The following is an 18,585-nucleotide window of genomic DNA, read 5'->3' as shown; positions in this document are numbered from 1 at the left end:
TGTTTGTGGGACCTTGCTGTGCGCAAACTGGCTGCTGCTTTAGCCTGCAAAGCAACAGTAACTGCATTTCAAAAGTGAGCTTTAAAGTGTCTTGCAAATGTGAAAAGCGCTATCTATTACTTGGCATCACCTTGGCTTGACTGTAAGGTATTGTGCCCACTTATGGTCAGTTTATCCAGTTTGAAAGTTTTCTTGCTCCCAATGAAAATGGAGAGAAATAAAAAGGATCTTCTGTAATCGTGGGGGTTTGCCATTTATCTTCATCCTTGAGTGACACCTATAATCTGCTGCTTTTTATTTGGAAACAAATGTGTAGCATACATGCTATTAATGACTGGTGAGGTGATAGGGTAATTAAGTCAAATGAATGTTCTTGGTGTGTTGATGATCACTGAGTATTCTTTCTTTTTTGTTTGTTTTAAGATTATCAACAATAGATGAGTCTGGATCGTTTGTCTCTCATTCTGATATTAGCTATGACAAGACCGATGACTCGTTGGTAACTATTTTGCATTTTTGATTTGTTGGAATTGGAGACATGTTAATGGCTTTGAAGTACATTAATCTGTCCAGAATTAAATTGCAGAAATTATAGGCTCCTGTGTAGGCAGTCACTAGTTGATATCAAACTTCTTCTGGGGTATGGTAAGGCAACTTGACAAAACACCTTCTTTCAATGTCTGCTGTTATAGACAGATTGAACGTGGAATTTACCACCATAACACAGACTTTCAGGCATACTAATGTAGACTAGTGGCAAGCAGATGCTTGTGAGAGAGTAGTGGGAAACCATAACTGTCGATACTGGTTTCTCTGAAACACTTTGACAAGCAGAGTAAGGCACTCATTAGCATAGAGAATGCAAAAATAAGCTAAACATCTTAAAATATCTGGGTGCCCAAATGTCCCCTAAGTTCAAAGAAATTTATTGCATTTCAATTATTATGTAAACACTCATAGTGATCTGATTGTGCTCAAAAGGCTGACTATTTCATCTGCAGTTTATCTAATGTAGTAACTTTGTGTGGATTAGATTGAAAACCATAACCAGGCAATATTTCCCAAAAATTATTCACGATTGACAAAATAAAACATTCGTTGTTTAAACAGTTGTCTCTTTCTTGATGCAGGACTGGGATTCCTCCATTGTGAGGACTGTGAAATTAAAGAAAAGAGAAAAACGGGTAGGTTTCACACTTTAAAGTTATTTATAGTTCAGTTTGAACATAATTGGTAAAGTCGCCAAGAATGGTCCCAAATTCAATTGATACATTGGCAAAAATGTTAAGCTATTATAACTCCGCTTAGGATGTGCATATTTGCATGGTATTTGTTGCAAGAATGAAACCATCCAGCTATATGTTCCCTCTGTATTAATTTGCTTCCTTCACAAGTTGAAGACTTCCCTTGTAAACCATACAATTATTTCATTGCAAGGTATTTCCATTGAAGATAGTGTTGTAATCGTGCCAGCTGAATCTTCGAAATGCGATGGTAACAAGATCCATCTGCATGGCATTTTGTTTTCTTTCTTTAAATAATATTCTGTTCTTCCTACTAAAGTAATAATCTTACTTTTTTTTTCCAAAACTATATTATCAAATTTTTGCTCACTCAGTAAAACTATCTAGACCCCTTTGCAAATTTTCTATATCATTCTCATAACTTATTTTCCCACCTATCCTTGTATTCTCAGCAAACGTGTCTACAATGTACTCTGTCTCTTTGTCCATGTCATGAATATAGATTGCAAGTAATTGAGGTTTCAGCACTAATTCCTGTGGTACTCAACTCATTAGTTTGCAAACTTGAAAGTGATCTCTTTATTCCAACTTTTTTTTATTAGCCAATCCTCTATCTATTACTTAAAGTCTCTGCCATTTCCTTATTTCCTGTTACTAATCCATTCGTCCCACAATCTAAAACAGCAGTGCTTGTTTTGGCTATTCTCTCACTTTTTGTATACTTGCAGAAGCTCTTACTGTCTCTTTTTCTATTTCCATGCTAATTTGCTATGGTATTCCAATTTCTCTCTTGTTTTTAATCACCTTTTTCTGCTTTTAAATATTTTGCCAATGTTCTGGCCTACCACACATCTTTGTGACATTTTACACCTATTCTTTCAGTTTATTGCCATCCTTAACTTCCCTTGCTAGCCATGGTATGGCACCCTTCTCTAAGTCTATCTTTCTCAATGCAACATACTTTTTGAGTTATGAAACATCTCCTTAAATATCTGTACTGCTTCTCTGCTGTCTTAACTTTTAGCCTATTTTCCCAATCTACTTTCACTATCTGTATTGTCATAGTTTTGTAACTGTTTTTATTTCAGAAACTAATTTCAGATCCAGGTTTCTCCCCCTTAACCTGTCACATGGTTAAAATGAAAAATGTCTTCCTTCAAGCCATGCTGTCCTTTGAAAAAGTGTTTTCTGTTCTGATTGATGTGAAAGCAGTCTACAAAAGCAAATTTTTCCCTTCTAGTACACCTGTCTAAATCTATTTATACCTGGATTTAAGGCCATGAGTAATATAATTCTCTTCACAGCTATAGTGTGCCATTGTACCTTACCTTGAAGCACTTCAATACAATTTTCCAATTAACGTTATAAATTAGTGTACTAGATTCCTTACTAATTGCATGGCCATTATTAAATCTGCCTTTATCAACTGGCTTTGCATTCAGCAAGAAGTTTCTGGTACACTTGTGTGAAAGGAGGTGATTTTCCTGGAAAGGTCATGGGTAGTGCATTTGCAGAAATAGAAAGTTACAAATTCACTCATGGCTGGTACAGCATTGTACTTTATTTGAAATTACTTTTTAATATATAATGTTGATAAGAAAATTGTGTTCATGCACTAGATTCATTCCTGATTGATAATGGATGTGCAACCAGTTATGGCTAATTGTATTAAAAAGTTTGTACCTGCTTCCTTCTAGCGTTCTTCAAGAGTCTTGGTTGATGTCCAGCCAGCACCAGCTAAGCGTTCACGATCAATTGAAAAGGTGAGTATGAGAGACAAATGTAATATGTAGTAGTTGGTAGTGTTTGTGAGACCAGTCTGTAATTCATTAAAACAGTTGAGTTTGTGGTAACAAAAACATGATTGAGAGTTTCAGCAGCAATTGAGTTGAGATGGGGATGAAGTTGGGCTGAGCAATCTTTACATAAATCTGACATCACAAGATCATCTCAGAACCAAGTGTGGCACCAACATTGTGAATAGAATTGTTTAATCTCAGACTAGTACCAGTGAGAGAGATGGATACAGTAGCTTGAAAACAGAGTTTGGTGTATGGACCAAAGACCATGGCTTAAGTCTTCTCTTGAGTTGGGCAAGATTCTGCTCAACCAGTGAGAGATACCAAGTTAAGCAAGTTGACCATTTTAGCCGAGGGACACGATGTGGGATTGAGATTTAGTGTTATCAGCTTGTGTGAGAGATTTTAAAGATATGCTTTCGGGTGACAGGTTTGGTTACCTTTTCAGGCAAATGATTCCATTGTGGCTAAAACCACTCTGACCTTGCCAAATAATGGCGGGCCAATCGAGGCAGTTTCTACAATTGAGACAGTACCATACTGGACAAGAAGCAGGAGACGAACAGGTAAGCTCTATTGACAAAATGTTGAAGTCTTCTCTTCTGAGTTAACATTTGGTGAACAAGATGGATGCTGACAGAAATGTTGCATTTTGGAAAGTTTCCTCTAGAAACTAAGGAATATGGTTTCTTTCATATGTTATTTGTTGCAGGGTATTTTAAGAATTTAGTTTTAGTTTGTAGTAAACTCAAGGATTTATGCTTTATAATACTACTAAATTGGATTCTCACTGCATTTATCCAGAATTGGAATTCTGCAAGCTTTCCATCTTTCACATTGCAGTTGGGACTTATGGTAAAAGCCATTTACAGCCATTGTGTTTGTCCAAATGAAGTTGACTTACTTAGCAAAGACCCGACATTAAACTTAAATACGTCTGCTTTGTCTGACTCAGCTACTCAGGATTTTGAGCAACTGAATTGTGGGAGGAATCTAGGCACTCCTTTTTGATAGTTGAACTGAATGCTTTTTTAAAAATGTTTAAAAATCAAATAGAGAAAAATTCCATAAATATCCCCTTCCTTAATGGTAGAGAAGCTCAGCATATTGGCTGAAAGAGATGCATCCAACTTCAGCCAGAAGTGCCAAGTGAATGATCCAACTTCACTTCCTCCTGAGGTCCCCAGCATCCCAGATGCCAGTCTTTAACCAATTTGATTTGCCCCACATAATATCAATAAATGGCTGATGGAAGTCATACCTAGTACAAAGGAAGTTTGGTTAAGATTGTTGGAAGGCATCATCTGGTCACAGGGCGTCTGCAGGAGCTCCTCAGGATAGTGTCCTAAGCCCAACCATCTTCCGTTGCTTCAACAATGACTTTTCTTTGATTATAAGGTCAGATTGGTAACATTCACAGATGATTTCACAATGTTCAGCACCATTCATGAAACCCTAGATGCTGAATAGTCTGTGTCCATTTCTAGCAAGACTTAGACAGCATCCAAGCTTGGGCTAATAAAGAGCAAATAACCTTTGTGTCACACAGGTGCCAGGCAATGGTAGTCTTCAACAAGAGACAAACTAGCCATCATCCCTTGATGGCGAAAGTGAGGACTGCACTCACTGGAGATGAGATGCTGGAGATTAGAGTCAAGAGTGTGGTGCTGGAAAAGCACAGCAGGTCGGGAAGCATCCGAGGAACAGGAAAATCAATGTTTCGAGCAAAAGCCCTTCATCAGGGCTGATTCCTGACGAAAGGCTTTTGCCCGCAATGTTGATTTTCCTGTTCCTCCGATGCTGCCTGACCTGTGCTTTTCCAGCACCACACACGACATCATCCCTTGATGTTCAACGGCACTGAATCCTCCGATTTCCTGGGGGTTAGAAGCACAACTGGACTATCCATATAAATACTGTGGCTGTAACAGCAGGTCACAAGGCTAGGAGTTCTGCAGTGAGTAACTTGCCTCCTATCTTCCAAAGTCTGTCCACCATGAAAAGACTTACTTCAGGAGTGTGAAGGAATGCTCTTCACTTTCCAAGGTGAGTACAACTCCAACAACACTTGAAGCTTAACACTATCCAGGCCAAAGCAACCCACTTGATTTTCATCAATACTCTTTTCAAAACCTGGCAGCAGCTTCCAAATCAACAATCATTACCAGCTTGAAGATCAGGGCAGCAGTTGTATGGAAACACCACCACTTGGTAAGTTCCCACCCAAACTACACGCCATCTTGACTTGGAAGTATATCACTGCTTCTTCACTGTTGCTGGGTTAATATCCTTCACAGTACTGTGGGTCTATCTACCCCTCCAGGATTGCAGAAGTTCAAGAAGGCAGCTCAACATCACCTGCCAGGATATTTGAAGATGGGGATTAAATGTTGGCCTAACCAGAGATATCTACACACTGAACAATGTTAAAACAAATATAGTATGCCTTTCCTGAACAGAGGTCAATATTTATTCAGATTAGTTGTTCTGCTGTGTATCAGTATGGATTTATATCTAAATGAGGTAATTTTCTCTTGTTCGCCCTGTTTATCTCTTCTTGCCATGCAGCTTGCAGAGAGCAAGTGTTGGAGATTTGCCAGGCTGGTGATAATCCTCTGTGCAACCATTTACTATTATAATAATAGGAACTGTATAATAATTGGGATTCAGATTTGTTCTTGCTCATTTGCATTGAGAATTTGCAGACTTTTTTGTAGTAAATAAAATCAGGTTAATTAATAATCAAGGCAAAAAACTGTTGGTCCAAATTGGTTATGCTTTTCTTCTTATTGTCTGGCTGTTTTATGTTTTTGAGTGCAATGATGAGTGAAAGTTGAGTTACCAGATGGCTGTCTTGATCACCAGTAAATTATTTGCTTTTTAAGTTCTAATCACCATAATTGTTGGTGACTGTTCCTTTTTGTATATTGTTTGTTCTCCCTGTCCAGCTGAATTGTCTATGGCTTTACACCATTTACATTACAGCATTTTATTTTTGAAGCAAATCTGAAAGGACCAGATCTTGATGCCATTTCGGAAACTCCCTCAAGCACCCCATCAGCAGCCAGTAGATCTGATACTTGCAGCACACCTCAGAGTAATGGAGGGATGAGGGCTCACGAGTTTGTCTCTAAAACGGTATGTCTGGTTTTTCTCTCTCTCTCTCTCTCTTCCTCCGTGCCATCTTCTGTTAAATTTTTCTGTTGCCGCAATTTTTGGTTTTGTTTAACTATTTTCCATGTAAACTTTTGACTGCAAACTTTGTCCCAGATTGTTTTCTGGAGTTTGTCGAGTTTACGTGATATTTTGAAATGATTGAATAATGTTTTAGTTAAGAGCGAGGCTTCTTTTCACGTTTTTGCGATCTATAAGTAAGCCTGGGTGTCATGTGCAAACCTAGGATTGTCCCAAGCATGGAGCCTAGTATGATGTAATGGGTGATTTATTATCTCAGGCGTCTGCCTGTGCTTCTCTGAAGAAACTGCTTAAAGGTGTATAAGGTGAGGTTGGAGGCGCACGTATGTGGTACTGACTTCCACAACCCTGGAACAGTGCTGCAGTGTTCCAAATGACAATACGTTTGTCCTTTTTTATATTTTTATAGGTTATAAAGCCAGAATCATGTGTTCCTTGTGGCAAAAGGATCAAATTTGGAAAGCTGGCCTTGAAGTGCCGAGACTGCAGAGTTGTGTCTCACCCTGAATGCCGAGATCGCTGTGCACTCCCCTGTATCCCAACTTTGGCAGGAACCCCTGTGAAAATTGGAGAAGTAAGCTTCACCCTTAGTCTGGAAATCTGGTATTGTTATCAGGCAGCAGAATTGATTAATTAAGCCCTTTGCAATTGTAAAGTAAAACTAGATAAACTTGTTTAAGTTTTTCAACAGTTTAGACCAGCTAAGTGTTAACAAATCACTCTCAAACATGAAATGACAAATAGCTATTTATAGTGAAATCAGCTGTGGCATTGAGGTACAATATTGTACTTTTTATATTCCATCAAGTGTTTTCTGTCATAATTTGTTAAACTATGCAGATCATTTATCGATTTGGGTGTATGCAATTAATTTATAAATGAAATGTCTCAGTAAATCACCCTCATCTTATCATTCTGAATGACTATGGTATTTCTTCTGAAATAGTCATCATTTTGTTTGTGTTGCTTCCAGGGGGTTTTGGCGGACTTCACATCTTCTAAGTCACCCATGATCCCATCCATTGTGGTGCATTGCATCAATGAGATTGAGCAAAGAGGATTATCTGAGGTAGGACTAAAACCTTTCATTACTAATTTGCCAATTTGGAGCCTTAATACAAAATAAACTGGAGTCCATCAAACCATTTCCATGTCTAGACGTTAAGTTTTCAAGCTGTTTATATTTTTCTTCTCACGCTATTCAGTCCTGGAGTTCAAGCTCTGTGTAGGCAATGCACTGATGAATTGTAATTATTGTTAAGCAGGGTACAAACAATTCCGATTATTTTTGTGAAGCTTGAAGGAACACTCTTTGCCCTATAGAAATACTCCTGCCCTTTTACTAGCTACAGCAATAAATTGAGCATGCACTTGCCCCATTCCAACACAAAATGGCACAAGCTCATCGAACCTCAAAATGCTGATTGTCACAGGCAGGGGTGTTGGGTGCATAACAGTGGGTTCCTTTCAAAATATTGACATCCTGTTTTAATGCTAGGTGAATTAATGAGCTTGTGTATAAGTGGACCATTTATCAAAAAAATAAGGTTGGAAAAGTGTGTTCAAGGTTCACAGAAATAGCTTGTCAGGTTTAATTGTACAATGCTAGTAACTGGTGTCTCTATTAGACCGGACTGTACCGTATCTCTGGGTGTGACCGCACTGTGAAAGAGCTAAAAGAGAAGTTCCTGAGAGGGAAGAACATGCCATTGCTCAGTAAAGTGGATGACATTCATGCAATCTGTGGACTTCTGAAAGATTTTCTGAGGAATTTGAAGGAACCCATTGTGACTTTCAAACTGTATTCAGCGTTTGTAAGTGCAGCAGGTTTGTAAATTTTGATTCTAGTGATGAGCTTTGAAAAGAGGGACTTGTTTGTTGAATAACTGCAGATATGACTCAGCATGGACAACCCAATGGCAATGAAATAAGAGCAAATTACTGCAGATCTAGAAATCTTGAATAAAAACAGAAAATGGAGAAACTCGGCAGGGCCTGCAGCATCTGTGAAGAGCAAAATTGAGTTAACTTCAGGACTGAAGATTAGACTTGAAACACTTTAACCCTGTTTCTCTCTTGACTGATGCTGCTAGACCCACTGAGTTTCATCAGGTGTTTTGTTTTTAATTCAACTACAAAGTCTGTTTTGAGGGTATATAGGTGTCCAGTCAATATTGCCTTTATTAACTGTTGTTCCTGTTTCTAAAGGCTCCAATTTTGAGACTTAAAATACTAATCATTCTTTAAATATTCGCTGTTCTTTTAATTTTGATGTCAAGTAATCTGTACATTAGAAGAAATGAAACAGCTGTTGCCAGGAAGATCCCAGGTTTGAAGCCCAGTCATTGTTGTACCATCTCGCCAATGATGACTAAATTCAATGAAATTAAACTCAATGCCTTCCTCATTGTCATGAGAGAACCTTGCAGATTTCTGCTCTTGATCATTATTGTGTCATCCGCCCCTCCCATACTCTGCTCGTGTGGGGATATTAGCAAAATCGTCATCAGTAGGAGCTGGCTGTGATGCTTCCTGTGATCAGGTTGCCTGCTGGTACTTCCTGTAAAGGTGTGCAGACACAATACCATTTGGGTGAAGTACCAACAGACAGCATCCAATACTGTCTGGAGCAGAAGGAAAAGTCTGATTGGGGGGAAAAATGAATCCCAAAACTATGGTTCAGGAGAGAAAGGGGAAACAAATTGGGTTACTAGATTGTTAGTTGAACTAGTGAACTTTAACAACCTTGCTAATTTAACATTGGGTATGAAGGCACTTTGCAAAGTAGTCAATCCACCTGAGGGTTCAGATGTGCTCAATAGAAAGGAGCAGCAAGTGTTTGTTGTTTTTAAACTCTTCTGGAGCTATTTGCTTTTCCTTGCATTGGAGCATATGTTTTTGCTTTTTTTTATATCTGGCAAGTTTGCTGGTTAAGACACTGAGTGGAGTTTAGATTATTGGTCCTGTGTAAAATTGTTGGATATTAACCTAAAAGGGAATGGTATTCTATGATTGATTTTTTTTGTGCTATATCATTGTGCTTCAGTCTATTCAAAGGGGATAAGATTTTGCAATGTGTATTAAAACTGGACTTGTTTTCCTGTGGGAAATGTAAATTAATTCATTTCATGCATTCGACAGAGTTCAGCGTTCCTAACTGATCTTTCCCTTGGGGCAGAGATGTTGCACAGCTTGTCTCACCAATGTTTTGTTTCATTCTATAGAAATCCCTGACGATGATAACAGTGTTGCAGCAATGTATCAGGCTATCAGTGAGCTGCCCCAACCTAACCGAGATACTTTGGCATTTCTGATGATTCATCTGCAGAGGTATGTTTGGAAACTTGTGCAGTTTAAGACATTCACTACATCAGGGGTGTCCAATCCTTGGCAGCATTTGTTGTGGCTGGTGAGTGGCTGATGCATCATAATACATTATTGATTAAAAATCTCAATTAAAAGCAGCCATTTCTCATTTTATGAGCGTATGAATTGGGAGCAGAAGCAGGCCACTTGATTCTTTTTGCTTCTGCTCCCACCATTCAGTGTGATCTAGGCTCTGGCCTCCACTCCAAATTCCTATCTATCCCCTGATAACCTTAGATTCTTCACTAACTAATAGAGTCAGTCTATTTCTGCCTTAAAAATGTGTCAACGACCCTGCCTCCACCACCTACAGAGGAGTGAGTTACACTGACACATGATCCCCTGGCAAAAACAATTCCTCCCCAACTTTGTCTTCAGTGGGAGACCACTTGTTCTTGCCTCTCCAAAAAGGGAAAATAGTATCCACCGCATCAAATCCTCTCAGGATTTTGTATGTTATTAATAATATCATATCTCATTCTTCTAAATCTGAATGAGTATTGTGCAACCTTTCCAAAGAAAACCCCTTCGTCCCAGGTCACAATCAACTGAACTTTCTCCTAACTGCTTTTCATGCAATTATATCTTAAATAAGGAGACCAAAATTATACACAGTACACCAAATGTGGTCTCGCGTTGCCATTTTCCTTCTCTCCTTTCCTACCCCATTCTTCATCTTTTCAATTGCTTTGTAAACAAAAACATGGAGTGAATGCAACTTTGAATCTTGCATGAGTGGAAGCAGAAGCACTCTGTGCACTGGTTGCCCTTTGCTTGGAAAGGAGTGTAGTTTGACAGGTTCTACTTCATTTCTTTCGTGGAGTTAGGTTTCAATCTTTTGTTAAGCTTATGACTTCTCATGAAGTAGAAACATTTCCTTTTTATCTACATATTCAAGCTATAACTTGATCTCTGGATTTATTTTTAACTGAGCCTAAGAAGAAACAGAACAGAAAAAGAAACTGTTCCAGAACCGAGAAGATACCTTACCAATTGGAGAGGTTTTTATAGCCATTTCCAGAATGAGACCGGACATGTTAGAAGCTACAAAACAAAGCCTTCAAGATGAGATCCAGACTTTGCAAACTCATGTGGAGACAATTCAACGAGTGTTGTCTGACCTTAAAAGTCCAGCTCTATGCAAAATTCAGAAACAACAGCAACCTTGAAGCCAATCTTGAGCTGTTTATTCTCCCAGTCGTGTTTCGCTCAATTCAATGTTTCAATTCAAGTTTGCAAAAACAAAATCTGTCATTTTGTTCATGATTATTGGACTGAATTTTAAGATTTTTGTCCTGTATCTCCATTTATTTGATGGAAACATTTTTTATTAATAGGCGTTCGCGAAATTTCATTGCATCATGGAAATTTAATGTGGCTTGTGCACCAGTTAGCTGGCCGTATGGTTCTACTGTGTTCTATTGCTATAAAATCTTGAATGATATTTTGCTTGTTTCATTGGTCTGCTCAAGTAAACCAGAACGTTTGCTTGATTTGATGCAAAACTCTGAACTTGAGTTATTTTTTTCCCTCCTAGAGTGGCTAACAGCCCAAAATGCAAGATGGACATAGCTAACCTTGCCAAGGTCTTTGGCCCTACAATAGTGGGTTATTCCACACCTGATCCATCTCCCATGTCAATGCTACAGGAAACCAAGCAGCAACCAAAGGTACGTAACCAAACTGTTATCGTGTGCCCCAGGTGGTGGAATCCAGTTTGGGCTTTTAAAGTTAACCCTTCCTTTCATGTTCCGAAGTGACATGCAGAGCTACTGGTGATCAAAACGTCTGGTGTACGCTGCAAACATTCTGACATCTGTACTGTAATTGCTGCATTGTGCAGAGGTGAAAAGGGTGAACTTGGGTCATTATCTCAAAAGGCACAAGACTGTTAGAATTTCTGGTGCTTGCAGTTGGAAGTTTGCCTGATGTTGGTGCTATGTTCATCATGTCACAAAGACAGTCACAGTAGCAAGCTTTTATTGTGAATATTATTGTTTTATCTTGGGTTAACCACTAATTGCACAAACCATAATCTCTAGCCTTGGACTTAATGGTGCAAATAAGTACTCTTATGATCTAGTTATCTGTGACTTTACAAGGTTTTCAGGTAAAATGGTAGCAAGCAGTCTTTTTTGTTTGTGTGTCTGTTTTGAAACTGACAATTTAAATGCTGCTGCTTTTGTGGTAGGTGGTTGAACGTTTCCTATCTTTGCCAGTGGAATACTGGAGCCAGTTTACAATGGTGGAACAGGAGAATATCCAACCTAATCATATCATTGAAAATTCTAACGCTTACAGCACTCCTGATATGAAAGGTAATACTCACAGTTATCTAAACTGGTGAAATACCATTCTGACTTGTTTCAAGCTTTGCACTTGAGGGTATCCTCCAATAGTTCAAAATTATTCTTAAGATTGATTTTTCAAGTCTGCTATTGGAAAGATGTTATTAAACTTGCAAATCTTTTCTGAACGCTTTCAAGGATGTTGCCAGGGTTGGAGGATTTGGGCTATAGGGAGAGGCTGAATAGGCTGGGGCTTTTTCTCCCTGGAGTGTCGAATGCTGAGGGGTGACCTTATAGAGGTTTATAAAATCACGAGGGACATGGATTGGGTAAATAGTCAAGGTCTCTTTCCCAGGGTAGGGGAGTCCGAAACTTGAGGGCATAGGTTTAAGGTGAGGGGGAACGATTTAAAAAGGGCATGAACGGCCCCCTTTTCACACGGAGGTTGGTGCATGTACAGAATGAGCTGCCAGAGAGGGTGGTGGAGATGGGTACAGTTACAACATTTAAAAGGTATCTGTATAGGTGGATGAATAAGAAGGGTTCTGAGGGATATGGGCTAAGTGCTGGCAAACGGAACTAGATTGGTTTACATATCTGTCAGTGCGGATGAGTTGGACTGACTGGTCTGTTTCTGTGCTGTATAACTATGACTCTTAGTCCACTGACACCAGTACCTAGCTAAGTGGTCTAAGTCAAAGACTCAGCTTGTGACTTAACCTTAGCATGATCCCATAACATGATGCTGACTCCATCTTTCAGTTGTGAAAATTAAACTAAGCTGTGACCGTACTCTGTAGATCCTGTTACAGTATTCAAAACCAGGGAACGGATTCTCCTCATAACTTTGCCAGCATTCGTTCCTCAAACAGCAGTTCATTCACCATTATTGTAGGATCTTGCTATGTGCAAAATGGATGCTCTGTTTAATAAATTCACTGACACTGCCAATATAATTCACGTAAGTCACTTTGGGATGTTTGTGAAATGTGACCGGCTGTGACTGTTGAGACCATAGCTCTTTCTTTTTTTTTTCTCTCATTTTTTGGTTTGGACCTGAGAGTTGAAATTAAGAATTGAACTTTGAACTATAGCTTGCTTTAAAAAGTGCTAACAAGAAGTGAACTAATAGAATCACTGCAACAAGTTGACGAGTATTTTAATTTGCTGCTGTGAAAAATGTCCAGTATTAATGCACTTGTATGTACATTTGTTAGACTATTAAAAGTGTAGGTGGTAAGTCAGTGTCATAACTCTCCAAAGTAATTGTAATTAAAAACCCCATTTTACACCTGTCTCCTTTCATTGCTTGAAAAGGCTGGCGTAATACTTTATTGAGAGAAGTTCTCATTTCATTTTGATATCTCTTCAACTTTGTGCAGTAGTTAGGAATTTCCATTCGTCTATGAAAATTCAGCTTTCCAGACCTTCCACAGCATCCAGGACTGCTCCATTGATGCACATGAGAGCATAAGCCACTTATCCTGGAGAAGTGCTATTACTCTGCATGCAGATACTGTACTTGCACCAGCCTGGGTCCTCCTAAACCAGGAGCACCCAAGTCAGGATTATGTCAGGCACTACAGATCTCACTAGTAAAATCGGGTCCAAATTGTAGATCTATCTGCAAATGGAGCTGCTCCAGGTTCCTCCCACAATCCAAATATGAGCGGGTTAGGTGAATTGGCCAAGCTAAGATTGTCCATAGTATTCAGGGATGTGTAGGTTAGGGGTAAATGTAGAGTAACAGGGGAATGGTTCTGGGTGGGTTACTCTTCGGAGGGTCGGTGTGGACTTGTAGGGCTGATTGGCTTGTTTCCACACTGTAGGGATTCTATGTGTAACTCCATGTTAGTGCAGTCTCAACATAATGGATCTTCCATGAAAATCTAAATGTAAACTCTTGAAAGTATCTGGAGATAAATTACATTTTGGGTTTCATTTTCTTTGAAATCTAATTCATTGGTTTCTTTGCAGTGAGTATGCTTGGGCCACTGACCACTCCAGAACATCAAATAATTGGCAAGACCCCTTCGTCCAGTTCCTTATCTGCACGTGTCAAATCCAGTCTGACCAAGACCACTCCCAAGTAAGTGCATCCCTCCTGCAGTCTCGAATCTGATGTATGAAATGCTGTTTAATTACCATGTTACTGGGGCCAGTTTGTTTGGGTTGCTCCCCCAGTTACCCTTTCCTTATCTGATATCAATGGCCTTTCAATGTCACTGGGTGGGACTGCTGGGATTCTCTATGGGTGTAACCACATGGACTGGAGTAATTCAAGAAGGCAGGATGCCACCATTTTCTTGAGGGCAATTGGATGGGCAGTGAAGTTCTCCGAGCCAGCAACAGCCACATCCGGTGAACAAAGGAGAAAAGGATCTTGAGATTTTAGTTGAAGCTCACACGCACACGACCCCACCCCACCCCAATCTCTGTCACCATCATCACCACACCACCACATCTCTCTCTGATGCACACGCGCGCTTGCTCTCATGCATGCTCATCTCTCTCTCTCTCTCTCTCTCTCTCTCGCACGCTTGCTCTCTTCCCCCCTACTCCTTCCCCCTGCTCCTCCTTCCCCACCCCGCTTCTCTTTTCCCCCCTTCCCTTCAGTCACTCACTCACGCCTCTCGCTCACATCCACCCTAACCGTCTTCCCATCTCCTCCCTTGTGCACACACTTCCTCCTCCCGATTTCCCTCCCCTTTTGTGGGCAGGCACTCCTTCACCCTCTGACATCATCTTCCCCAGACAGTATTGGTTGATAACACCAAATGTTGATCTTTTTCCTTTCAACATAATAAGTTTGGGATTGTCACAATAATTCCATCGTTCAAAGTTAAAAGCTACGAACTTCCTTTTCCTGAGGATCCTTGATATTTCTGTTCATATTTTGTAAACAAATCAGTTTCAGAATGAATGGTCTCAATTGCTATGCAACATTTACACTGTTCGGGTCTGATTGCAAGCTCTACCTGTATCCAAATTGCTTGATTAATTTGAAGTGACTTGTATTTGTTCAGCTCTATAACTGTCTTGCTGCTTCTACTTTTGAGGGCATTAAAGTTATTTTCAGCCTGCTCTGATCAAATCCAAAACCTTGCAATCTGACAAGCAAAACTGCAAACAATTACCATGAAACCTTTTCCTTCAATTTCATTTTGTTAAATGTTTTACAGGTTTGGAAGCAAAGGCAAGTCATCAGTCAATTTCAATCGAACTGGAAACTTCTTTGCCTCCCCATTATTGAAATAATTGCACATTAACCAAATAATAGTCTCAAAAATCAAAAAGTTCCCTGGAGCTTTGCATTAAACCAACAAGTGCTACCTGCAGAATTTTAGTATTATAATATGCATCATACAGCAATCCTAAAACAGCAATTTTAATAATGTGTAATCACCAGTCTAATCCTTTAAATATAATGTAGTTGACACTTGTTATTCGAGATGGTAGTTCTTTTTTAAATGTTATGAGCCTATTTTTAAGTAGATAACTTCTATATTCCAGTTTGTATTACTTGTATGATGGGAACTGAAGGTTGAATTCTGTAACCTGTAGACCAGCAACTGATTTGAAAAAGCATTGGTATGTGTCTCAGAAACACTAAAAGTTCAGAGTGAAAGATTATTTTACAGTCAAAGATTGTGAGATCTGTTCTTGCAGAATGAGAAAAGTATGCAGGATAACTGAATGCTGTAATCCAATAATTATATCCAGCTGACTGAACAATTGTGTCTGGCTGAATTTTATATTCTATAATTTTCTGCCTTTTGTGGAGCTATTAAACCTGTACAAAAGATCATCTGGGTTTTTTTTGCTTAAATGTCTTGCGACTTTGGAGGTTAGTTTTTCAGTGGTAATCAATATGTATATGGCAGTTTTGTATTGTTAGCAATAGACTTGTATTCAGTGGCTCACACTTCAGTGGGAATCCACCACAAGCCTAAAATGAATTTTCTGTCTAGCGATTTCTATTGCAAGCACAGCCTGACTTCTGCCAGTTTTTAACCCAATTGATTGTGTTGACAAATATTTAATCCAGTTACAGAACAAAACAGGTTTTCAACCAACTTGTCTTTACTACAAAAGCTATGCTTTGACACCAGTAGCTATCAAGTTAAATGAATCACTCGTGGTATTTTTAGTGTGAATTGCTCACAATCTGGACATTATAGAGAATTGTCAAAGAAATTGGTTTTATAAAACGCATTTCAAATTGAGTTCACTACTTTGTGTACCCTGCTCTTGGCAAAGGACTGGGCATAGAACTCTTCAAATGTGGGATTAGCATGGTCCTTTCAGTGATTTAATAGAGGTTCCATTGTCAAATCTTTGTAGATTATAATTTATATGCTGTTTTTTATTTTTGTTCGAACATAGCATTCAGACAAACTGGATAAAAATTTGTTTTCTCAGCCATTTGACAACCAGAAGTTTCTATTTTTACAAAAAACTTGAATTTTTAAAAATACATGTTTAATTTGGCTTGTGTCTGCGTATGTGTGTAAACATTAACTTGTGATCCATCTTGAAGTGCAAAATTAAATTGGACACAGACGAAGTGCTGACCTTGGTTATGGCTTGCGATATGCATCAATATACTTTTGTGGAGTTATTGAATGTATTTGGCACCAATAATAAAATAGAAAATTGTGACCGAAAGTAGAAGCATGTCTCCAACTAATAAATTATATGTCATGCAAACTAGATTTTAAATTATAGATTATGGTGTTATCTAAATGTAGCTTTTACAGAACATGTCAACGCATCTATTCCTGTCAGCTTTTTTAATATCCCTTTTTATGCATTTAAGTGGTAACTATTGTAAAATATCTGTACCAAAGACTTGTCTGCCTCTCTCAAATTTGACTTCAGCTATAAAATCCTTGCTTCAGCTGTCTGCTACACAACTGCAGTGAAACCTGTGTATTAGGCACTAAATCGAAGTGAAAACTGATGCAAGCTGTCAATATGCAGCTTTATTTTTGTTTTTGTATTTCTCAAAATTGAAACCCCGAATACCAGAATGTTTGTTTGAACTGTAGTCTTTTTGAAGTGCTTGCAACTGTTTAAAGATATGTCAGTTACCAAATTGCTGCAGCTTTATTGATGCATATTGCACAATATATTGTAAGTTGTTTTCACTGTATTGTTGTGTAATGCATGCTCCTTTGTTTCAGTAGCTTCAGTTAAATAAGTGCAGTGATCAACTCTCTGGTGTTTTTGTGTTTTTTTATAAACTGTTTGTGTGAATCCCTATGGGTTCATGTACCATGCTGACTTGGAACTCTATCTCTGTTGCTTTGTCATCATGAGGACGAAATCTTTGAATTCCTTTCCAAAGAGTACTGTGGGTATATCTACATCAGGTGGACTGCAATCGTCCAAGAAGGTAACTCACTCGCACTTTCTCTAGGACAATCAGGGATGGACAATAAATGCAAACCAGCAATACCCACATCCCTTGAATAGGTGGAGGGGAGAAATGACCTCTCATCAGTGAACTGTCATGGTTTCCTTTATGTAAAATGACATTGTTTCTCCTCGCCTTAAGCAAATGCACTGACGTATCTCTGATGTTGGTACGTATTGAATGTTTACATGTGGCTATTCACAATTCTTCACTGATCCTAACTACTTCACCCTTAACATACAGTTTTCCTAATTAGCTTTAAAAGCCCCACACAATGCATACAGAATTTAAATGCTTACAGGGAGTTGTAGATGCCTCAATCTTGCAGCGCCAGAAAATTCTACAGTATTTCCAACCATAAAAACAAAATCTGAGTAGGGTTAGGTCATTCAGCCACTTGTGCCTGCTTTACCACTCAGTGCAATCGTGGCTGATCTGATTGTGACTTTAAGTATACTTTTCTGTCAGCTGTAACCCTTAACTCCCTTGCAGTCTAAAATCAAAGGATGAATAATATTTGAACTAATATTGTAAGGTATGTATACAATAGCAGCCCAGATAGCCCACTCACGCAGTGGATCAAGATGTACAAAATGTTTGTCCAAACTTCAAATTTCTGGTTTTATTTTTTTTAAATTATGTTGTCCTTGCGCTGAAATTATTTATTAGGAAAGGCAAGGTCTTTAGATACAGCAAAGGGCTATTCTGCCCAGGAGATCAAAACGGACAATTATGTTCCACAAGACCCCCACCCCCCCCACACTCATGTCATTGAACCTCTTCACAGCCTTGGCTTTCCTTTCAATGCATCCGTTCTATTTGCACTGTATAAGGTTGTCAGACTTTGAACACCGCCGTAAAGAAGCTAAATAAATCCAATGAGGAATTCAGGATAGAGACTTATTATTGTGTCCTCTCATATTGCACTCCTTCCCCATGTTCCATCCCCAGTAAATGAAAGTATCTACCTTGTCAAACCCATTCCATTAGGTCACCCCGTATATCAGAAAAGTATCAAGCTGTTCAGCCAAGCTTGATGGACACAGGCTCTCCATTCTGGTGTCCAAGTGAAAGTTTTTGCACCTTTACCAAGTGCCTCTCTTTGTCCTGAAATCAACCCAAATGTTTTGTTTACTTTTATTGCTACATTTGATGATTTGTGAATCTCTCCTTAAATTCCCTTGCTCCCCTATTTGGGCACTTAGTCCCCAAGGAGTATGTTTTCTTATTAATCACGATAAAACCACTTATCCATATTGAAATGCAACTGCTTT

At 38.9% G+C, this 18,585-nt stretch overlaps 1 protein-coding gene across 1 annotated transcript in view; it reads left to right on the top strand.

The window, feature by feature from the left end:
• The window catches only part of racgap1 (Rac GTPase activating protein 1), a 32,210-nt gene extending 15,101 nt beyond the window's left edge, over positions 1-17,109 (top strand). Inside the window, exons 5-17 of the mRNA XM_072566981.1 lie at positions 424-499; positions 1,131-1,184; positions 2,942-3,007; positions 3,492-3,609; positions 6,045-6,181; positions 6,648-6,812; positions 7,212-7,307; positions 7,867-8,065; positions 9,463-9,568; positions 11,142-11,274; positions 11,796-11,922; positions 13,870-13,981; positions 15,075-17,109. Of these exons, the coding sequence (XP_072423082.1) occupies positions 424-499; positions 1,131-1,184; positions 2,942-3,007; positions 3,492-3,609; positions 6,045-6,181; positions 6,648-6,812; positions 7,212-7,307; positions 7,867-8,065; positions 9,463-9,568; positions 11,142-11,274; positions 11,796-11,922; positions 13,870-13,981; positions 15,075-15,150 (1,465 nt within the window). The 3' untranslated portion in view covers positions 15,151-17,109. The remainder of the gene's footprint in view (positions 1-423; positions 500-1,130; positions 1,185-2,941; positions 3,008-3,491; positions 3,610-6,044; positions 6,182-6,647; positions 6,813-7,211; positions 7,308-7,866; positions 8,066-9,462; positions 9,569-11,141; positions 11,275-11,795; positions 11,923-13,869; positions 13,982-15,074) is intronic.
• The last annotated feature ends 1,476 nt before the right edge of the window (positions 17,110-18,585 follow it).

Source organism: Chiloscyllium punctatum, chromosome X, assembly GCF_047496795.1.
Source record: "Chiloscyllium punctatum isolate Juve2018m chromosome X, sChiPun1.3, whole genome shotgun sequence".
NCBI classification, from domain to species: Eukaryota; Metazoa; Chordata; class Chondrichthyes; order Orectolobiformes; family Hemiscylliidae; genus Chiloscyllium; species Chiloscyllium punctatum.
Note: the sequence above shows the minus strand (reverse complement) of the source record. Positions and strands in the feature narration are given on the sequence as shown.